The sequence below is a fragment of the Lynx canadensis genome, chromosome D2, assembly GCF_007474595.2.
Source record: "Lynx canadensis isolate LIC74 chromosome D2, mLynCan4.pri.v2, whole genome shotgun sequence".
NCBI classification, from domain to species: Eukaryota; Metazoa; Chordata; class Mammalia; order Carnivora; family Felidae; genus Lynx; species Lynx canadensis.
The window spans coordinates 39,768,831-39,789,248 of record NC_044313.2 but is presented as its reverse complement, the minus strand read 5'-3'; the positions used below and the strand labels follow the sequence as shown (position 1 = coordinate 39,789,248).

The 20,418-nt window shown below is 41.9% G+C and overlaps 1 protein-coding gene across 8 annotated transcripts in view; it reads left to right on the top strand.

The window, feature by feature from the left end:
- Window positions 1-20,418, top strand: part of WASHC2A (WASH complex subunit 2A) — a 62,339-nt gene that overhangs the window by 15,935 nt on the left and 25,986 nt on the right. For 5 of the 8 annotated variants that reach the window (XM_030334912.2, XM_030334913.1, XM_030334911.1 and 2 more), the window contains 12 exons: window positions 1,011-1,058; window positions 3,439-3,549; window positions 4,318-4,399; window positions 4,946-5,017; window positions 5,728-5,846; window positions 6,296-6,353; window positions 7,857-7,916; window positions 8,547-8,720; window positions 11,401-11,528; window positions 13,078-13,164; window positions 16,614-16,715; window positions 18,483-18,614. In XM_030334912.2, the coding sequence (XP_030190772.1) occupies window positions 1,011-1,058; window positions 3,439-3,549; window positions 4,318-4,399; window positions 4,946-5,017; window positions 5,728-5,846; window positions 6,296-6,353; window positions 7,857-7,916; window positions 8,547-8,720; window positions 11,401-11,528; window positions 13,078-13,164; window positions 16,614-16,715; window positions 18,483-18,614 (1,173 nt within the window). The remainder of the gene's footprint in view (window positions 1-1,010; window positions 1,059-3,438; window positions 3,550-4,317; window positions 4,400-4,945; window positions 5,018-5,727; window positions 5,847-6,295; window positions 6,354-7,856; window positions 7,917-8,546; window positions 8,721-11,400; window positions 11,529-13,077; window positions 13,165-16,613; window positions 16,716-18,482; window positions 18,615-20,418) is intronic. The other 3 variants (XM_032595128.1, XM_032595127.1, XM_030334910.1) reach the window with 1 other exon arrangement.

Below are 20,418 nucleotides of genomic sequence, written 5' to 3'. Positions count from 1 at the left end.
TAATCCCTTTTACTGTTCTCTCTCCTCCCTCCTCCCCACCAAGGCCTCTTCCTGCCAATATATTTTGAAGGGGGGCACCTTGGATATTTTGGTAGAATCTGCCTGGTTCTATCTTTGAGTAATTTTAGGGAAAAAACCATATTTTAAACCTTTTTTTTTTTTTTTTTTTTTTTTACTATAAAACCTAGACCAGAAGAATGCTTAAAGCATCCACTTACATTTTCACTTTGCTGCTGGTCCTAGCATCTTCATAGCCACAGAGCATGATCTGACTCCTGCTCTAGGACCTTGGCATCTGTGGACCTTGACCACTGTTGTATCTGGGGTTGTTCCTTTAGACGGAATATTTGTTACTGATGTTTGAAGAGCAGTTCTTGAGTGTTAATTCCTAAAAGGAGACAATATTGTATGCATCCTCCTTTCTTCTCCTTTTCTCTTATTTCTACATTCCCCCCTCCCCCGCCCTCCTGCCACTGGCCCTGCAAACAAAACACTTGACAATGGGACATAAGCGTTTCCTAAAAAATCTGGCTGTAAGTGACGGTCATTAGCTAAATTCCTGTGCTTTTAGCCATTGATGCAACTCTTCACCCAATTCCTGGTAGGAAACACTGATAGTCCCCTACTGGGCCTGATGAAGTAGTTCTGCTACGTGGAATATAGAGAGTGGAGAGTCCAAAATGTAAAATCACACAAACCCACTTTTGATAATTTAATTAATTAAATGTGCCACTCTGACTTTAAATTCAGAGGTTAGCAATGGTAGTGCACATAGGTATGAGCAAATTGTTAGAGATGTTTAAATTAACTACAAAAGTTCCACGTTAGCTGAAACAACTCTTGGTGATACTGCCTACTGTCCACCTTATCTGCGCCCTGATACTTCAGGGGACCAGTAATCAGTACAAAGAGACCGAATATAGATGTGCCCTGGAGACTTAGTCCTGAGGTTATTTCTGTGCTTGTGACTAAATTCTGTATTAACAACACAGCTTTTTTTCCCCCTAAAGGAGTCAGATGAAGATTTTGCCACTCATAGTGACAATGACCAAAACCGGGTAAGGCTCATGAACTGAAGTGACTTTGCTTTTAAATTTTAACCGAAGCATAGCATATATACTAAATATATGCTAAAATTACTTTGGAGGAGAGCTGGGTTGGGGAACGGGTGAAAGAGGTGAAGGGGATTGCACTGAGTAATGTATAGAATTGTTGAATTACTTTATTGTACACCTGGAACTGATGTAACACTGTATGTTAATTATATTGGAACTAAAAAAAAAATAAAAAAATAAAAAAAATTACTTTAGAATGACTTATGAGAAAGTAAGGATTAGTAAGCTAATTTTCTTTCAAGAATTTCATGTTTGTGTTTTTTAATTTTTTTAATGTTTATTTTTGAGAGAGAGAGACACAGAGAGAGAGACACAGAGACAGCAACTGCGAGCAGGGGAGGGGGCAGAGAGAGAGGGAGACACAGAATCCAAAGCAGGCTCCAGGTTCTGAGCTGTCAGCACAGAGCCTGACGTGGGGCTTGAACTCATGAACTGTGAGATCATGACTTGAGCTGAAGTTGGATGCTTAACCAACTGAGCCACCCAGGTGCCCCAAGAATTTCATGTTTTTAAGTTAACTACCGTCTTGGGTTTTGTTTTGTTTTTTCAATTTTGCTTTATACTTTATCTTCATTTTTCTTAGAAAACAAAAAAGTGAAAAACAAAAATTGGGAAACAGAGCCTTTAAAAAGGAAGGCCCAGTTACTCAAACTGAACTATTTCACCTGAGTCCTCTTCCTGTATTTTAAAATTTGGGATAATATAGCAGTAAGCTTAAGGAACACTCAAAAGATGAATTTCTAATTCTACAGTTGTACCATAGCTGTCTTAATTTTTGTATACCCTTCTAAGGACATTTTTTTTCACAATATGCATAGTTTATCTTCTACAATTTTAATGTATCACAAGTGTTTTCTTACAATTTTAAACTACCTTTATAATTTGCTTTGTGGACTCTGTGTTTTTAAGCATACTGTTACAACGACAGTCTCTTTTTAGTTACAGACTCTTTTGTAGTCTCTAAATTTATATGGGAAATAGTTTATTTCTAGGATTTTATTTTTGAGATAGTAGTGCTTTCATGAATGTATTTCCATATGCAGAAATCCTTTGCTTATGTGAACTGTTTCCTTAGGAATGAGATAGTGTAGAATTATAGTAAAGGCTCTTGATACTATTCTCATTACTGATCATGCATACTGATTTTCTCATAATCTTATCAGCACTGGGATTGTGATTTTTGCTAACATAATATACGTACAGTGGTATTTTGAGATAGTCCCAGTTTGCACTTCAGTTTCCTAATTGGGGCATATTTTTCCACAAACGTTTTCAACTACCAAATGAAGGATTTAGTCCTTTTTGGTTGGTAGTTGTATTTTCCATTCACAGAGGTGATTTAATAATCAGTCTTTAGAGAATATTTATTTCTATAAAACATACTAATATGGTTGATAAATTCAGACATTTATTTGCTTATTTTGAAAAAATTTTTAAAGATTTGATTTTGAAGTAATCTCTATACACAATGGGGGCTCGAACTCCCAACTCTGAGATGAAGAGTTGCATGTAAGCAACTAAGCCAGCCAGATGCCTGTAAATTCAGACCTTTAAATAATACAATATAGTGATTAAAAGTGTTGGCCTAACCATATATTTGTATTGTTAAAGATAGACTGGTTTTGTGTGCCACAGCTAACCTCAGGGTTCTGAAGATTAAAGTAGTCAATAAAGTACTTTCATCATAGTGCCTGGCACAGTTTATTGATTTAAACATTAACAATTTTTTAAAAATGTTTTTTTAGTTGTACAAATTATGCATACCAGTGGCTGCTTTTATAAAAATTATAACTTAACAGGTAAAGCTTACTTTGAGCCCTCTAGTGCTCATTTTCTCACACTCTTCAGAGGTAATTGTTGTGATAGAAGAAAAGTGCTTTTCTTTGCTTTTAAATGTATCTGTGTCAGTAGAGAGGAGGTCCGTGTTAGGGTTGGGTGGGCAGGGTATCTTGCTGGGATTCTCATCTAGCACTTTTTACAGTTGACTCTGTGGACACCTCTCCAGTTGTTACAGCTTATTGCTTTTAATGATTAGTGTTCTTATCAAGATAAGACTATGTTTATTTAGGTTATTATTTCTCTAGTGGTGGACATTTTACATATTCAGTGTTCGTCATTCTGTGTACAGTATTTACGCTGAAAATAAATCTTGTATGTTACTTGTTTTAGTACATTTATTACTTTGACTTTTGCTGCATTACCGTCATCATCCTTATTTGACAAGCTGTCACCATTTTGCCTTAAGGTTGAGTGACAGTATCTCTTTTTCAGCTTGATGACCTTATTTATTTGCTAGTTCTAATCTCATGGTTTGTCCTCCTAGCACACTGCACAAATGAGTGACGAAGAAGAGGACGATGATGGTTGTGACATTTTCGCTGACTCTGAGAAGGAGGAGGAAGATATTGAGGACATTGAAGAAAATACCAGACCTGTAAGAAAGACCATAGTCACTCTCTTGGCAGGGTTTTAGAAATGGCACTGAGGACTCATTACTTTTATTGTCATTTTTATTGATAACTGTCTCTTTTTGCATATTTGTAATTCCATTTACACTTTTGAAAATAATGGTTGAGTATTACTAGTTGCTGTACGAATACCACTTTCTCTTCCAATTGTTACGATTTTATAAGTTAGATCATTCAAAAATCTATTTGATTCCAGGGTTTTAAGATCCTAATACTCCTTACCTTTCCCCCCCCTTATTCCTCATAGTAGTTTTCTATCTCTCTCTTCTAGTAATAAAGTGAAGTATTGAAAAAAAAAAGGGGGGAGGGCGCCTGGGTGGCTCAGTCAGTTAAGCGTCTGACTTCAGCTCAGGTCATGATCTCACAGTCCATGAGTTCGAGCCCCGTGTCGGGCTCTGTGCTGACGGCTCAGAGCCTGGAGCCTGCTTCGGATTCTGTGTCCCTCTCTTTCTGACTCTCCCCCATTCATGCTCTGTCTTTCTCTGTCTCAAAAATAAATAAACAGTAAAAAAAAAATTAAAAAAAAAAAGGAACAAGGAGCATGTCTATGGAAAGAGTCCTGTTCCTCAAGTGATCTGTATAGGGTGCTCTATGTTTAAATTCATTTAGTTATATTTTTAATCCGTTTAGTCCCTTTGCTTTTGTTTACATAATTTTGTTAGTTATTAAAAGTAAACTGTACTAGTTTGTGTGTTACCAAAAACAGGTGATACTTTGGTCTTTTCTGTGTGTAGAAAAAAAGTCGACCTACATCGTTTGCTGATGAGCTGGCGGCTCGAATCAAAGGGGAAGCTGCAAGCCAGGTGGAAGAGCAAAGTACGTCTTTGAGATGGGTTAACTTGGTGGGCGAGTGCAGGACCCTCTGCGGGGCTTCACTGAGAGCAGATTTCTCTGTTTAATTTTACTAAGGCATGAAAGGCTTACCCTTTTTTTGGTTTACAGACTCTTGGATAATTAAACATTGTGGACCCCTCCCCACCCCCTGCAAGAAAAATGCATATGTACGCATCTGTATAACATTTTATTTGCAGTTTCAGGGGACTAATAGATAACCCGGGAGAATCACAGGCCCCAGATTAAGAATCTTTTGCTTAATATTTACTCCTATATTTTGACTAAATATAAATGTACCGTATAAAGTAGTGATTTAACAGGATGGAAAGACATCAGAATAATTCGTTTAGCTTGAGTCCCTGCTGTGTAAGGTGCTGACTGAAGTACATGGACTCTGGGGGAGCTGAGACACAGAGTTGAATGTCTTGCTCTTAACTTAGGGGCCATGAGCATGACAGAAGTGTAAAACATCAGTATATAAATACTAAGGGTAGGCTGAGTGTGGTTAGAACTGAAATATTCTTCAAGTCTTGTCCATAGGAGAAGGAAAACCTCGGAAGGCACTGAAGGAGAAGAAGGACAGGAGAACTCCCTCAGATGGTAGGCCTTTCTCCTCAATTGTGTTATTTTAGGAGGCTTTTGATTCAGGAATTCGCTTTCATAATTTGTAGAATACCATTTTGAATATTCACAAATGGAGTCTCTCTCTATTTTCATTCCCAAAGCATTTAAAAGTGTGCTTTGGGATGCTCGGAGGAGAGTTGAATGCGGAGTAAAAATGCTGTAAGGATTTGAATTATTTTATAGCGATCATTAGCTAGAATTCTCCAGAAGTATGGAAACTAGGGATCTCTAGCGTTTGTTTTCGATAAAGAATACATTGGACCCTTTTATATTTAACAGTGACATGCATTACATTCCTGCTTGATTGTCAGTCTACAGATCTTTGTTCAGTCTGCTCTTGCTTCCCCCATATTCTCAGTGAGATAGGTCTGAAGGTGATTGAACCATGTACCTGCTTCCGGAGAAACTGATCTAGACAAAAGAGATCACTTACGGAGTTCATTTTGCTTCAGACATTTACGGAGTTGAGGGTGGGAACCCAGAGAGCCTTTTAAGGGATTCATTGGACTGCTTAATAAGTTTTTGTTTGAAATTCCTCAGAATGCTGGCACTCAAGTACTTCTTGTTACATGTGGTTAGGTACACTCCAGGCCAGGCTTGGCGATGTTGTAAAGGTCGACCTTGGGAATTTGAGTTCCAAACCCATCTTTAGCAGTCCCTGCTAAACATTCCTTTCTGCTTGTTAGACGAAGAGGACAACTTATTCGCACCCCCCAAGCTGACTGATGAAGATTTCTCTCCATTTGGCTCTCGAGGTGGCCTGTTCAGTGGAGGGAAGGGACTTTTTGATGATGAGGATGAGGAGGTGAGTCCGTGGTCATCAGTGGAGCTCGCCATAGTTGCATCATGGGTCTATAATTAGGTATGAAAAAAATGGCTTCTTAATTGCAAGTTGCTTCTACTTTCTTATTTTGGGAGATTTTGAACCAAGAATCACAAAGTGAGAAAATACTGTACCCTGATGTCCTGTGTGAGATGGAGAGAGATGTGAGAGTGTTAATAATGAATAATTTACTTGATCAAGGAGTTATTTCTTACCTTATTTGCTGTCTTCTGTGTTTTAGTTCCTGGGTAGGCCCAAACCATTTAAGGGTCTGATTTTGCCATAGTCTTTACTTTGGAATTGAATTTCTTGCACGACAGTAAATATGTATCTTTAAACTTTACGAGGTAGTTTTCTTTAGAAATCCACAATGCAACTACATTTTCGTCTGCTTTTTTGAAGTTTTGTGTCTTATGCTTTATTACAACCAGAGTGATCTCTTCACGGAAGCCCCTCAGGATCAGGAAGCTCGAAGCTCTGTTAATGCAGGTGAGCTCGGATTTAGGCTGACTCTTCTTGTTTGGGAACAGAGTTCCAAGACAGTTTACTTCTCATTAGGAGATGGAACCCCTGAAGTTGTTCCCAGGCCTTGCTTCTTTGTTAGGCAGGAAGCTGTTCTGCTTGCCTTGGTCTAGTAAAAAGCAGCTAATTTTCATGTCTAATGACTAATTCATGTCTTGGAAAAGCCAAAAGTGCCACTTATAAACAACATCATGGTTTTGTGTCTTCCTTAGGGGAGAATTCATAAAAAGTCAAAGAAGGAAAGTAGTCTTGAGCAGTGTTGAGGATATTTTAATTTAATCATGTTTAATTCAGTAGTCTTTTCTGTTTATTTATTTTGAGAGAGACAGAGACAGTGTGAGCAGGGGAGGGGCAGAAAGAGAAGGAGAGAGAGAATCCCAAGCAGGCTCCACACTGTCAGTACAGAGCCCAACATGGGGCTTGAACTCGCAAAACTGCAAGGTCATGACCTGAGCCGAAACTGAGAGCTGGATGCTTAACCGACTGAGCCACCCAGGCATCTCTAATCATCTTTTTTTTTTTTTTTTTTTTTCAACATTTATTTATTTTTGGGACAGAGAGAGACAGAGCATGAACGGGGGAGGGGCAGAGAGAGAGGGACACAGAATCGGAAACAGGCTCCAGGCTCTGAGCCATCAGCCCAGAGCCTGACGCGGGGCTCGAACTCCCGGACCGCGAGATCGTGACCTGGCTGAAGTCGGACGCTTAACCGACTGCGCCACCCAGGCGCCCCATCTCTAATCATCTTTAATTCAAAGAAACACTTCTAAAATTCTGTATATAAGTTGGAGGTCATTAATTCCGTAGTCTGGTGTGCGTCAGAATCCTCTGTGGAGCACCCGTGAAAAGGGAAAAAAAAAACTTAACAAATTTTATTCCATTAGGTATGTGGTAGTTCTTAGGAACTGGGACTTAGTTATGTGAAGTGAGCGGTCTCCTCGGGCCATCAGTCATCAGATTTTGGACTTGCTGTGACACTGGCTGGCTTGATGTCCTGCTGCCTGCCCTCCACTTCTCAGCATCAGTGGATGCTAGTTTCCCTCTTTACTGTTACTGTCTTCATATTTTTTGTTGATGTCTCACGTTTTTTGCTGTTCTTTCTACTTGTTTGTTGTCCAACTGGAATGGATAGAGGAGAAACTGTTAAGGAGCCCGGCTTGCTCTGCTTCTGCCTTCCCTGTTGTGTTCTACCCCTTCCTTGGCTTCCCCAACTAACCCCACTGCTATTGTTTGATCAGAGTGATCGTCCAAGGGAATCACAGCTTAGATTATATTAACGCCAATAAAAAAGTAATGCTGGTAGAGAGAAGAATAAGCTAAAGCTAAGGAGTTTTAAAATGGCTCTTTGGGGAAAAATTAGTTTTAAAAGGTCTCCACTTAGCTGTGTATTGTGTTGCACACATTTTAGGTACATTTAACAAGAAAAGTTATCTTTTCTGAAATGGTTATTTTTTTCTTTCTCATTTTTAGTGTCTTCATCCTCCAAACCCGGAAAGAAAATCCCAGCAGGAGCTGTTTCTGTATTTTTAGGTACCCTAATTTAGAGTTTCTTTTTTAAAAAGCAAATAAGTACTGTTTTGTCATTTTTATTTTTTTTTTTTTAATTTTTTTTTTCAACGTTTATTTATTTGTGGGACAGAGAGAGACAGAGCATGAACGGGGGAGGGGCAGAGAGAGAGGGAGACACAGAATCGGAAACAGGCTCCAGGCTCTGAGCCATCAGCCCAGAGCCTGACGTGGGGCTCGAACTCACGGACCGCGAGATCATGACCTGGCTGAAGTCGGATGCTCAACCGACTGCGCCACCCAGGCGCCCCTGTTTTGTCATTTTTAAAACTGTCATCTAACTGCTTGCTGGAGAGGAGGCGGTTTGGAGGGCAACAAATAGCCTATGGGAAGAGCTCATTTACTGGTGTTAGCTCATATTCTCTTAGAAGTCAGTGGCCTTGGACTTGTGTTTCAGTGACCAGGTGATTTGCATCGTGGGATGTTCTGTAGCAGTAAAGGATGGGGATGACTGGGTCCTATTAATGTATTTTGGGGATGAATGGAAGCTAAATGTTCTTGGTGGGTGGTCCTTTTTTTTTTTTTTTCCTGTAAAGCCAGGGGACCCACACACACCAGCTCACAGCTATGGCTGCCCTGTCCCTCCACCCACAGGAGACACTGATGTGTTCGGTGCCACCTCTGTTCCATCACTGAAGGAGCCACAGAAGCCTGAGCAGGCTGCTCCAAGGAAAAGCCCGTACCCTCCAGCCCCTGCTGGCCTCTTCGATGATGACGATGACGATGACGACTTCTTTGCGGGATCCTCCAGCAAACCTTCCAAGACAGGTACCTGGTCCAGCCTCTTTTTCTGGGAATTCAGCCAGGGAAAGAATGAATGTTGACCGGAAAAGGGCATAAAGCTTGTCGTGTTGTCTGTGTCCTGCCGTGCCAGGGTCCCTCCTCAAGCCCTCCTGCCACAGAGCTTCATCTCTGCTGCAGGAGTCATGGTGCCTTAGAAGTCTCTGTTTTATCAACCAATCTTTCCTGCTTTGGAAACTAATTACTAGGATTATCTGCCTCATGGAGAGCTGAAATCTGTTCCCCTGTAATATCTGCTGAAGATTTCTAGTTGTGATCTTTGCAATTGCAAAGTTTTTATTTTATTTATTTATTTTTTTGATGTTTATTTATTTTTGAGAGAGAGAGTGCGCAAGCAGGGGAGGGGAAGAGAGAAGGAGACACAGAATCTGAAGCAGGCTCTGAACTGTCAGCACAGAGCCCAACGTGGGGCTCAAACCCACGAACTGTGAGATCGTGACCTGAGCCGAAGTTGGACGCTTAACTGAGCCACCCAGGCACCCCTGGAATTACAAAGTTTTAATCACACTTTCTTCTGGCAGCACTTAGTAAATTATATGACAGAATGCCACATGTTAGCTGTTCAGTTGCCAGCCTCTCTGGCCAGAAGGCCTACATATCCTTGATCTTTTCTTGTATGGCAGGGTTTTCAGCCCCTTGGCCACTTTGGCACTCTCCTTTCTTCTCCCCTCAAATTTAAGCCTGTCTTTTCATGAAGTCTCTCCTAAATTATTTGTTCATTTATGTGCAGGTGAGTCTCCTGGGACTCTTGTCAAAATGCAGGTTCAGATGCGGTGGGTACGGGCTGGGGCCTGTGATTGTACATTTCTAACAGGCTCCCTGGTGGGCAGAGATTGCTGGTCTGTGGGTCACACTTGGTGTTTTTCCAGAAAAGAAGGATAAACTACTAGGTGCACACAGTTTCCAGCAACATGAGGACTCTGTCTTATAAAGACTAGATGAACCAGGATTCAGTGAGAAGCATGTTTCCTGGACTTAGCTCCTTTTCCAGGGGTGGCTGTGAGAAGTAAGGATAGGAGAAGAAACCTGAGGGAAATAACCACCTGGTTATTACAGAAAGAGTACAAACGGACGCATAACACACTGAGATCTAGGCCGACTAAAATGACAGTGATTAAAGCTGGTGGTGCCTCTCTTGGTCTGGGAGGGCTCTCACTTAGTTCTCACTGAGAACTGATTAAGAGTCACAAGTAAGTTGGCAGCTGCCGCTCCCCTGGGACGTTCACAAATCAATGTCCTCCTTTCAGTGATGCACAGCTCAATCAATGCAGCAGTGCTCCTGGTAGTGAAAGGTCAGAAACTCCCCAGGTGCTCATCCCTAGGTTACATTACGGTTCTCTTGTTTAGTGGAATTTGGTGAGGTGTTAAAAAGAATGAAGTCTGTATATGTTAACATGGGAAGATTCGCTAGGCAGATTAAGTGAGAAACATAAATCCTAAGACCTATTATTAGAATCATGTTGTCATTTATAGCCTTACCTGTGAATTACTAAAGTGAGCATCCTAGCATATCCTCTGGGGAAATTAGATGTGTGTGTTCCCAGTGGTCGTCTTGTTTGGGTGGGCAGGTGGAGTTATGGGGGAGATTCCAGTAGTATTTGCTTTTATATGCCCCTGTAGACTGACTTTTAATTTTTATTTATTTATTATTTTTTTTAAAGATTTTATTTTTAGGTAATCTCTACACCCAACATGGGCCTTGAACTCATAACCATGAGATCAACAGCCACATACTCTACTGACTGAGCTAGCCAGACACCCCAGTAGTTTGATTTTTTACAAAGAGGAGCCAACCCTCATTTCACAGATTCCTAGGACGGTTGCTTCTTTTGTTGTTGTTGTTTAATTATTGTTATTATTTTTGAGAGGGAGCGAGAGTGTGAGAGAGAGGGCATGGAAGCGGGGGAGGGGCAGAAGGAAAGGCTGGGGTGGAGGGAATCCCAAGCAGGTTCTATGCCCAACGCAGAGACCGACATGGGATTCCATCTCATGACTGAGATCATGACCTGAACCAAAATCAAGAGTCGGATGCTTAACCAACTGAACCACCCAAGTGCCCCCACCTCCCAATTTTTTTTTTTTTTGGGTGGTTGCTTCTTAAATAATCTTTCTTTCTTTAGGTCTGTATTTACCTTTTATGCTAGTCCAAGCTACTCTAAGCATAAGATGCTGGCTGCTTGGATGAGTGTATGAGCCAGGTGGTTAAATCATTGGTCCTGTGTTTCATTTGGGCTCTTTTGTGTTCTTTGAAAAATCCAATGTAATCCACTTCAAATTGCTTCATAACTAATAAAAAAAAAATAATTTTCTATTTACTTCTTGGGAGGGAAGGATTTTTTTTTTACTTTATTAAAAAAATTTTTTTAACATTTATTTATTTTTGAGAGACAGAGAGAGAGCACAAGCAGGGGAGGAGCAGAGAGGGAGGGACACACAGAATCCAAAGCAGGCTCCAGGCTTTGAGCTGTCAGCACAGAGCCCGACGCGGGGCTCGAACTCATGGACCGCAAGATCATGACCTGAGCTGAAGTCAGCCGCTTACCCAACTGAGCCACCCAGACACCCCAGGGAGGATTTTTAATCTATGAATTTAGTGGTGGGATTTTTGACCTTAGTATAATTTTGTGCCGTGGTATCTTTTCTAAAGACAAAGTCAAATCCACTGCCAGTATCTTTGATGATGAGGAAGGAGACCTGTTCAAAGAAAAAGCAGCTGCTTTGCCAGAAGCCACTGTGAATCAGACAGATGAAAAAAAAGCAAGGGCAGAAAAAAAGGTGAGCGGGAAAGAAGACTTAATGTAGTTAAGTCTTGTTAAGTGTTGTCCTGGGACATCTTGTTAATTCATCTGGAACCCAGAGGGAAGTGGTGTTTCCTTTCAAGTGTATGGTGTCTTTAAATTGTGCAACATCCAGCAAAGGTGAAAGAAGAATACAGTGAACACCCAAACGCCTACCACCTAGATTGAGCACTTGTTGGATTTGAGCACTTTGTTGGATGACCTATTGATGATCTTTTCCTGAATCACGTTAAGGGGTACCAAAGAATGTTTTTCCAGTTCTCTCCTATCTTCTACATTAGCTGACATTTTTCCAAACAGAACAGAAGAGCTTTCTCTCCCTCTTTCCTGCTTTTTTAGTTATCTCTATAGGATCATGGATGCTATTCAACCTATTATAAACTATTAGCATCATTTTGTTTGTTTTTTGGGTTTTTTTGTTTTTTGATACTGAAATGAACCTGTATTTGGCCAACTGGATGCATCCCCATCAGCTTTAAAGCTCTTTTGGCTGCTGTCCCTTTCCTTAGTATCTTCCATGGTTAGATCTGTCTTCCCTCCCCTCCCCTCCCCTCCCCTCCCCCCCTTCCTCCCCTCCCCTCCTTCCTTTTTTAAACTTGATTCATTTACTTATTTTTAAGTAATCTCTACTTCCATTGTGGGGCTCACACTCACGACCCTAAGATCAAGAGTCGCATGGTCTCCTGACTGATCGAGCCAGGTACCCTGATCCATCCTCTTTCTTTTTTTTTTTTTTTTTTCCAACGTTTATTTATTTTTGGGACAGAGAGAGACAGAGCATGAACGGGGGAGGGGCAGAGAGAGAGGGAGACACAGAATCGGAAACAGGCTCCAGGCTCTGAGCCATCAGCCCAGAGCCCGACGCGGGGCTCGAACTCACGGACCGCGAGATCGTGACCTGGCTGAAGTCGGACGCTTAACCGACTGCGCCACCCAGGCACCCCATGATCCATCCTCTTTCTAAAGCACATCTTGTGCGTCCTCACCGTGAAACCCTCACCTTCCCACTGCTGACCACCTAGGTCCCAGCATTCAGAGCCCAGCAGGCTCCTAGGGTGGCCTACCTTCCTATGTTGGCTCCAATCATACATGTGCCATTTGCGCACTGTAGGTAGGCAGTCTGTTCTACCACAGTCTGTTGATCCAACAGATGTGCCCTCTGTCTCAACTTGTTCTTCTCTTCTCATGCGGTTCCCTCTGTCTGCAGTGTCCATGCCTGTACTATCTCCTGCACCCAGGCTTTGTCCTGAAAGATTTATCAGGGAGCTATTTCTGTCTTCTTTCCTAACTTATACCAGTTTTTAAATTCTTTCTTGTGAAACTTCTTTTGCATTAATTCTTTGTACAAATTTGATACATGTTTTAGGGTCCGCAGCATCGTTTTTCCCTTGGCACACGGCCTAGTGCTTTATTCTAGCAGAGACTCAGAGTGTTTTCTACGTGAACGTGTGAATAAACCCTCCTTTCCAGTTCTCTTATTTGTTAACTCTCAGGTTTTTGTTTTTGTTTTTTTTTTCCCATCAAAGGTTACCCAACCTTCCAACAAAAGTCTTAAGCCCTTGTCAGAAACAAAGACTCAAAAAGGTTTATTTTCAGACGAAGAGGACTCTGAGGTAAGGAATTCTCTTTCTTAGTTCTGGGAATTAGTCCTTGGGTATGACATTAGAAATTATTTTTTTTTTCTTAACATTTATTGTTTTTGAGAGACAGCACAAGTAGGGGAGGGACAGAGAGAGAGAAAGGGAGACACAGAATCTGAAGCAGGCTCCAGGCTCTGAGCTGCCAGCACAGAGCCCAATGCGGGGCTCGAACTCACACACCGTGAGATCATGACCTGAGCTGACATTGGACATTGAACCAACTGAGCCACCCAGGTGCCCTGAAACTATTTCTAAATAACGATTTTGTCAGTAGATGTGTAAGACGTTTTATTAAGTATTGTAGTTCTTTCTTTGAAATTAATATCTTTTTTTTTTTAATTTTTTTTTTAACGTTTATTTATTTTTGAGACAGAGAGAGACAAAGCATGAACGGGGGAGGGTCAGGGAGAGGGAGACACAGAATCTGAAACAGGCTCCAGGCTCTGAGCTGTCAGCACAGAGCCCGACGCGGGGCTCAAACTCACGGACCACGAGATCATGACCCGAGCCGAAGTCGGCTGCTTAACCGACTGAGCCACCCAGGCGCCCCTGAAATTAATATCTTGAAAACTCATGTTTAGAGTGATGCTTTTCACTCTCAGGGGTGTTGAATCCAGTACATCTCATGGGAGGAAAATACTCTGTTCAGGAGGCTCAAATTGAAGGCTCTTTGTTGATCCACAATGAGTGAGATGCTTTTAACAGGAATCGACATACCATTTTCTTTTCAGTAGTCTCACTGAGTAGTGGGCGTAGTGCCATAGTGTTATGTATTCTGGCATAGCCTCTTTTTTTTTTTTTTTTTAATTTTTTTTTTCAACGTTTATTTATTTTTTGGGACAGAGAGAGACAGAGCATGAACGGGGGAGGGGCAGAGAGAGAGGGAGACACAGCATCGGAAACAGGCTCCAGGCTCCGAGCCATCAGCCCAGAGCCTGACGCGGGGCTCGAACTCACAGACTTGCGAGATCGTGACCTGGCTGAAGTCGGACGCTTAACCGACTGCGCCACCCAGGCGCCCCTGGCATAGCCTCTTATGACCAGGAACAGTGTGGGCGGGCAGTGCTTGCTGCCAGCCTCGGTCCTCACAGGCTCCCGCCTAGAAACCTCTTTCCAGTGGAACAGCATCAGCTCTCAGAAGTGTCACTGCTTTATCTGACTCTCACAGGCCTAGGTTCTTTGAGAACGAATTTTAGGCTAGGCCTTTAGGGGATCAGAGACCTGTCTGAGAATGTAACAAATCCTCTTCACAGAAAAATGTGTGGACACGGCAGAAATTTACATGTAATTTCAGGAGATTGTAAACTCTGGTGTAAGCTCTTACGATTACTTTGCACTAACAGCTAGGATGGACGAACAAATCTTTGGAAGTGGAGTGATTGCCAGTGATGTAAATAAAACCTGTGAGGCTTATATTTCATTGACGGCAGTGTACAGAAGATAGGAATTAACCAGACTCCAGTTAAGCCAAACTCCTGACCCATTGGCACGGCATGTTGGGGCCTCACACTCTGGTCTCATCCACACTCCCAGCCTCCTGCTCATCAAGCACAACCACACTGACCCCTGCCCTCTGGGAGTGCTGTTCCCAGAAACTGGACGCCTTGCTTCCTTACTTTCTATAGTTCTTTTTTGAGGTCTCCCCCAATGGCCCTTTGCATGATTACAAACCTGCTAGCATGTGCCACGCTGCACTCCTTGCCCTCTCTTCCATTCTGTGCTTCACAGTATGTGTTGCCGTGTGACACTTCTTGTGTGCTTGTGGGTTATCTCAGATAAGCTGAGAATAAGCTAGAATGATCTGCATGAGGGCAGGGCATTTTGTTTCCTCCTCATACACCTAGACTAGTGCTTGGCACTTGAGAAGCCAACAAATAGTTGTCAATTACATGAAGAAACCAAATGTGAGCAATTTCTGTGACTTAAAAGGTGTTCCAGTTCCTTATTACTGTGAGATAAATCACTCCAAAACTTAGTAGCTGACAACCCCAGTAAGTTTTATGATCTCTTACGGTTCTAGAAGTGGACTGGGTTCAGCTAGGCGCTTTTCACTTAGGGTCTCTCACATGCTTCCAGTCTGAAGGTGGCTGGGCTGAGAATCCTCATAGGTCTGGTACCTGGGTGAGAAAGACTCAGACAGCTGGGGCTCTCGGGGCACCCCTCTCTATCTCTATGTGGTCTCCTAGCATGGCAGCTTCAGGGAAGGTGGGTTCTCAGGGGTGGCGCAGGGCTTCAAAGTGAGATTCCCCAGAGAGCTGTGCAGAGGCTGTGTGGCTTTTTGTAACCGAGCCCTGGATGGCAGCATTATTGAGGCAGTCACAAAGGCCCTCCAGGGTTTAAGAGCAGGAATGCAGACTCCACTTGTTGATGGCAGGAGTATAAAAGAATTTGCAGACAGGTTTCATAACCACCACCAAAGCCTTTGTCCCATGTACACAGTCATAGATTGTCTTTATTGGGTACTATCAGAGTGCCTGGGCAAGAAAAAGTGAAGCAGTGCAGTGAAATCTTTCCTGAAATGCAATCTTGCTAGTGTGTAAAATGCAGGAGAGGCGTGGGAGCCTGTAGCTCCCCCTATGTGGTCTCTTTACCTCAGCCAACCTGTGGAACTCCATGGGGTCCAGGTGAATCCATTGGACCGAGAAGAGTTCTTCTCAGTTAATGAAATCTTTAGGTCTATGTTTGAGAGTAGATGTGGATTCCATAATAAAAAGAAATTATCCAGAGAGGTCTTAGAAACTATGTTCTTGTGCTATTTAATTGTCTGGCTCTTGTGTATTCACGTTCCTTTCCTAAGGGAATAGGTGTCTCATTTTATGTTTCTAATTCATGCAGCTCAGTTTGTATCATAGGCTGACACCATCACATTTTGGAAGTTTTTTAGAGTCTACCAGATCTTTTGCAACATCTCTTAGCTATAGTTCAAGTAGAATACCAAACATTTTAAAATAAAATATGAATTCGTATTTATTTGAAAGAAACGGTATAATACTCTTCTAAGAGGAGAAGAGGGTGTTAGTAAATAAAACAGAGTCCTAAATCCAGTAATTTGGGAATCTAGTCTCTATTTCCAGGATTGAATCTGTTTCATCATTCTGATTCTTAGGACAAAAAAAGGAAGTCTTTGCTACTTTTTTAGCACAATAAGAGATTGATTGGAAAATGTCCATGTGGGAGTATAGAAACCTCCAGTGAGGCCACCTGGAGTTCTATGGTGGCATCTTCTTTCTCACATGTGGGTTCTGTGCTGCACTCTGCTAGGAGAAACTGACACGTACGTGTTCTCAGCCACTTTCTCTGTCACGAAGAGACCTAGACTCACGCAGCCATTATATTATAGTCTTCAATGTTTTATGTTTAATTGATACTTCAAAGAATGTGGTCTGTCTTGTTAACCAGGAACTTTAATCTTGATCCAACAGGATTTGTTTTCTTCACAAAATGTGAGTAAGTCAAAAGAGGCATCTCTCCTGCCTAGCAAACTCCCCACGTCGGTCTCGCTTTTTGATGATGAAGATGAAGAGGTAAACATTGTTACTGTAGTGCAAGATAAATAAGTTTTTGAGGAGTAGAAAACCATTGCTGATGTAGATTTCTAGTCAGAGGCTCATACAGTAGAACAAGGTGATAGGGAGGCAAATTATCTGAGGCTCACATAACAAAAATATTTAGTTTTTGTCTCAGTGATTCCTTCCTTGAGTCCTCTTAGCTGTACAATGGGCAGGACATTAGATTCTTGGCTCAGCTCTTGTGGAAGGCTTTGTAGATTTCATTTTAAAAATCTACCTGTAAGAAATATAGAGGATGGATCTTTTTTTTTTTAATTTTTTTTTTTTTAACATTCATTTATTTTTGAGACAGAGAGAGACAGAGCATGAACGGGGGAGGGTCACAGAGAGAGGGAGACACAGAATCTGAAACAGGCTCCAGGCTCTGAGCTGTCAGCACAGAGCCCGTCGCGGGGCTCGAACCCACGGACCGTGAGATCATGACCTGAGCCGAAGTCGGACGCTTAACTGACCGAGCCACCCAGGCGCCCCGAGGGTGGATCTTTGTTATACGCAGCGATCCACAATGTCTTGGACAAAGCAGGAATAGGAGAAGATGGCCATGTCCTCACCTTGTTTTTCTTTCCTGCCCTGCATGAGAGAGCAAAGTGGGGGAAAGAAATAAGAGGGAAGACAAACCAAATCTTCCCTCTTACGCAGTACTGTGCCGTGGCCAAGCTCATGGGCTTTGGCACCAGACCCCTGCTTTCACTTGCAAATCAGGGACCTTGGGCAAGTAACTTCAACCTCCTGAACCTTATATAGCTTAACAGAGTATAGGGTCATTGTAGCAGCCGACACAACTAATGTACAGCTCTTGACACTGTACCTGGCACATCGGAAATATTAGCTCTTGCCGTTAGTATCCCCATCGGATGCCAGTTCATTTTTGGCACGGCCTTTCCTTATTTTCCCATACTCTACCCTGCTTAAAGGCTCCTTTCATTGAATTTTTACATATCAGGATTATTCACCTGCTGTAGTATATTGTTGAGAGTGTTCTTCTAACTTTGGTTCAGGCCCTCTGATGATTTTGTTTCTATTACCTTAGTGAAAATACTTTAATAGATAGTTTGGGAATACCTGACTATACAAAACTTGGCAAATGCCATTCAACCTATGAGAATCAACTCTTCAGTAGGCTAGTGATTATATCTGGTAAATTATTTCTTAAGTTTGTGTTGTCTTTTTAAAATTAACCAGAAACACAAGTCATGCCTTCCCTCTGTCCCAGGTGTGTGACTTCGGTAGGTATGGAAGAGTGGAAAGAGCTCCCTATTTCTCTTTATTGTTAATAATCCATTGCTCTGGTTTCTAATTCATAGAAAGGTCCAAGTTGTTGGCTGCCACACGGGTTGAACTGGTCTCCCTAGTGAACATACAGGGCCCACCCACAGCGGGCCTGAGTGGGGCCAGATTTCTTCCTCGTCCTGTGTTCTTATCCTCAAGTTACCCTCCTCCTGCTCCTTCCCAAGTGTTTTGCCTTTGAGTTCCATGTGGTCTGTTTCCCTTCTGTGAATGGAGAATACAGTGAGAGAAGATAGTAGACTGTTATTTTAGGGATATACATAAGAGAGAAGTGGGATTTACTGGCATTTTGTGATTTTTTTTTTCTCTCCAAGGTGTTATACATATTCTGTACCTGACTAGAGATTTATTCTCTAACAATTTAACATGGAAGATCGAAGTGTTTTGTTTTATGTGTATGAAGTTGTCATACTCTTCTGTCATTTGTTTTTCTAGGATAATCTTTTTGGGGCAACAGCTGCTAAGAAGCAGACATCATCTCTTCTAACTCAGAGCCAAGAGAAAGCAAAGCCTTCTGAGCCCTCCAGAAAGAAAGCATCTGCCTTATTGTTCAGCAGTGATGAGGAGGTGGGTTGCAAGTTTCTCCTGGAGAAGAGCAGGAAGTTGTTTGATGGGATTTAAGAGTTACAGCTATCCTGGGACGCCTAGGTGGTTAAGTGTTAAGCGTCTGACTTCAGCTCAGGTCATGATCTCATGGTTTGTGGGTTCGAGCCCTGCATTGGCCTCTGTGCTGACAGCTCAGAGCCTGGAGCCTGCTTCAGAATCTGTGCCTCCTTCTCTCTGAGCCCCTTCCCCACTCGTGTGCTATCTCTCTCTGTCTCTCATAAATAAATAAACATTGAAAAAAAAAAGTTACAGCTGCTAAATATTTTCTTTTTCTACCTGTTTTATATCCAGTGAAGTTCGGTTACCAAAGACTATGTTCATAAAACTGTCTCTTCTTTTTCTGGAAGAAAGGTATTTAGTTTAAAGGTTAATGTTTTCATGACAGTTGAGAATAAAATAAGTATGCCCCTCAAATTATAACATATGCTAATTCACATGAGTTAGGCCTTATTTTATTTTATTTAAAAACTTTTTTTATTTATTTTTGAGAGAGAAAGTGCATGCACATGCAAGAGAATGGCAGAGAGAGGGAGAGAGAGAATCCCAAGCAGGCTCCATGCTGTCAGCACAGAGCCCAACATAGGGCTCAATCTCATGAACCGTAAGATCATGACCTGAGCCAAGATCAAGAGTTGTATGCTTAACTGACTGAGCCACCCAGGCACCCCTAGGCCTTATTTTATATTGTTAAATGATCCTTATGTTTCAGTATCAAGAATTATAGCTAGACATGTAATATTTATGCAAGCTTAACTTCTTTTTCATGAGTCTTTATTTTTTATTTTTTTTTTTTAGTGTTTATTTTTGAGAGAGAGAGAACAGAGCACAAGAGGGGGAGGGGCAGAGAAAGAGAGAGACACAGAATCCGAAGCGGGTTGCAGGCTCTGAGCTGTCAGCACTGAACCCGAAATGGGGTTCACATCCACAAACCGCCAGATCATGACCTGAGGCGAGGTCAGATGCTTAACCGACTGAGCTACTTAGGCACCCGCCCCCTTTTCATATGAGTCTTAATATTTTCATTTGCTATCTAGATACAAGTTAGCAAAGCCACTAGTGAATAGGGTTAAGCTGCTAATTTAGCTGTACAGAAAAAGACTTTGAAAACCCTGAGCATTTGGGGCATCTGGATGGCTTATTTGGTTGAGTATCTGACTTTGGTTCAGGTCATGATCTCACGGTTTGTGAGTTCAAGCCCTGCATTGAGCTTGCTGCTATCAGTGCAGAGCCCGCTTTGGATCCTCTGTCCCCCCCTCCCCTTTCTGTCCCTTCCAACCCCATGCTTTCTCTCTCAAAAATAAATAAAACATTTTTAAAAATTAAAAAAACAAAACAAAACCCTGAGCATTACAAATCTCCCTGGGGTGCTTGGGTGGCTCAGTTGGTTGAGCGTCCGACTTCACTCAGGTCATGATCTCACGGTTCGTGAGTTCGAGCCCCACGTCGGGCTCTCTTTGGTCAGCACAGAGCCTGCTTCAGATCCTCTGTCCCCATCTCTCTCTGTGCCTTCCGTGCTTGTATGTATGTTTTCTCTTTCTGTCTCTCTCAAAAATAAATTAAAAAATACTAAAAATCTTCTTGCATTACAATAATTGCTCTTCTTTATTTTAACATTGTAAGAAAATTATGAGGATATGATGTGGATGGAGAAACTGTAGCTATATCAATGTTTTTTATTGGAAGTAATTTAAAATGACACAACATAATTTGCTTTTTCTATTCCAACAGAATTTATCATGGATTTTCTATTTTTTTCTTCCTAGCA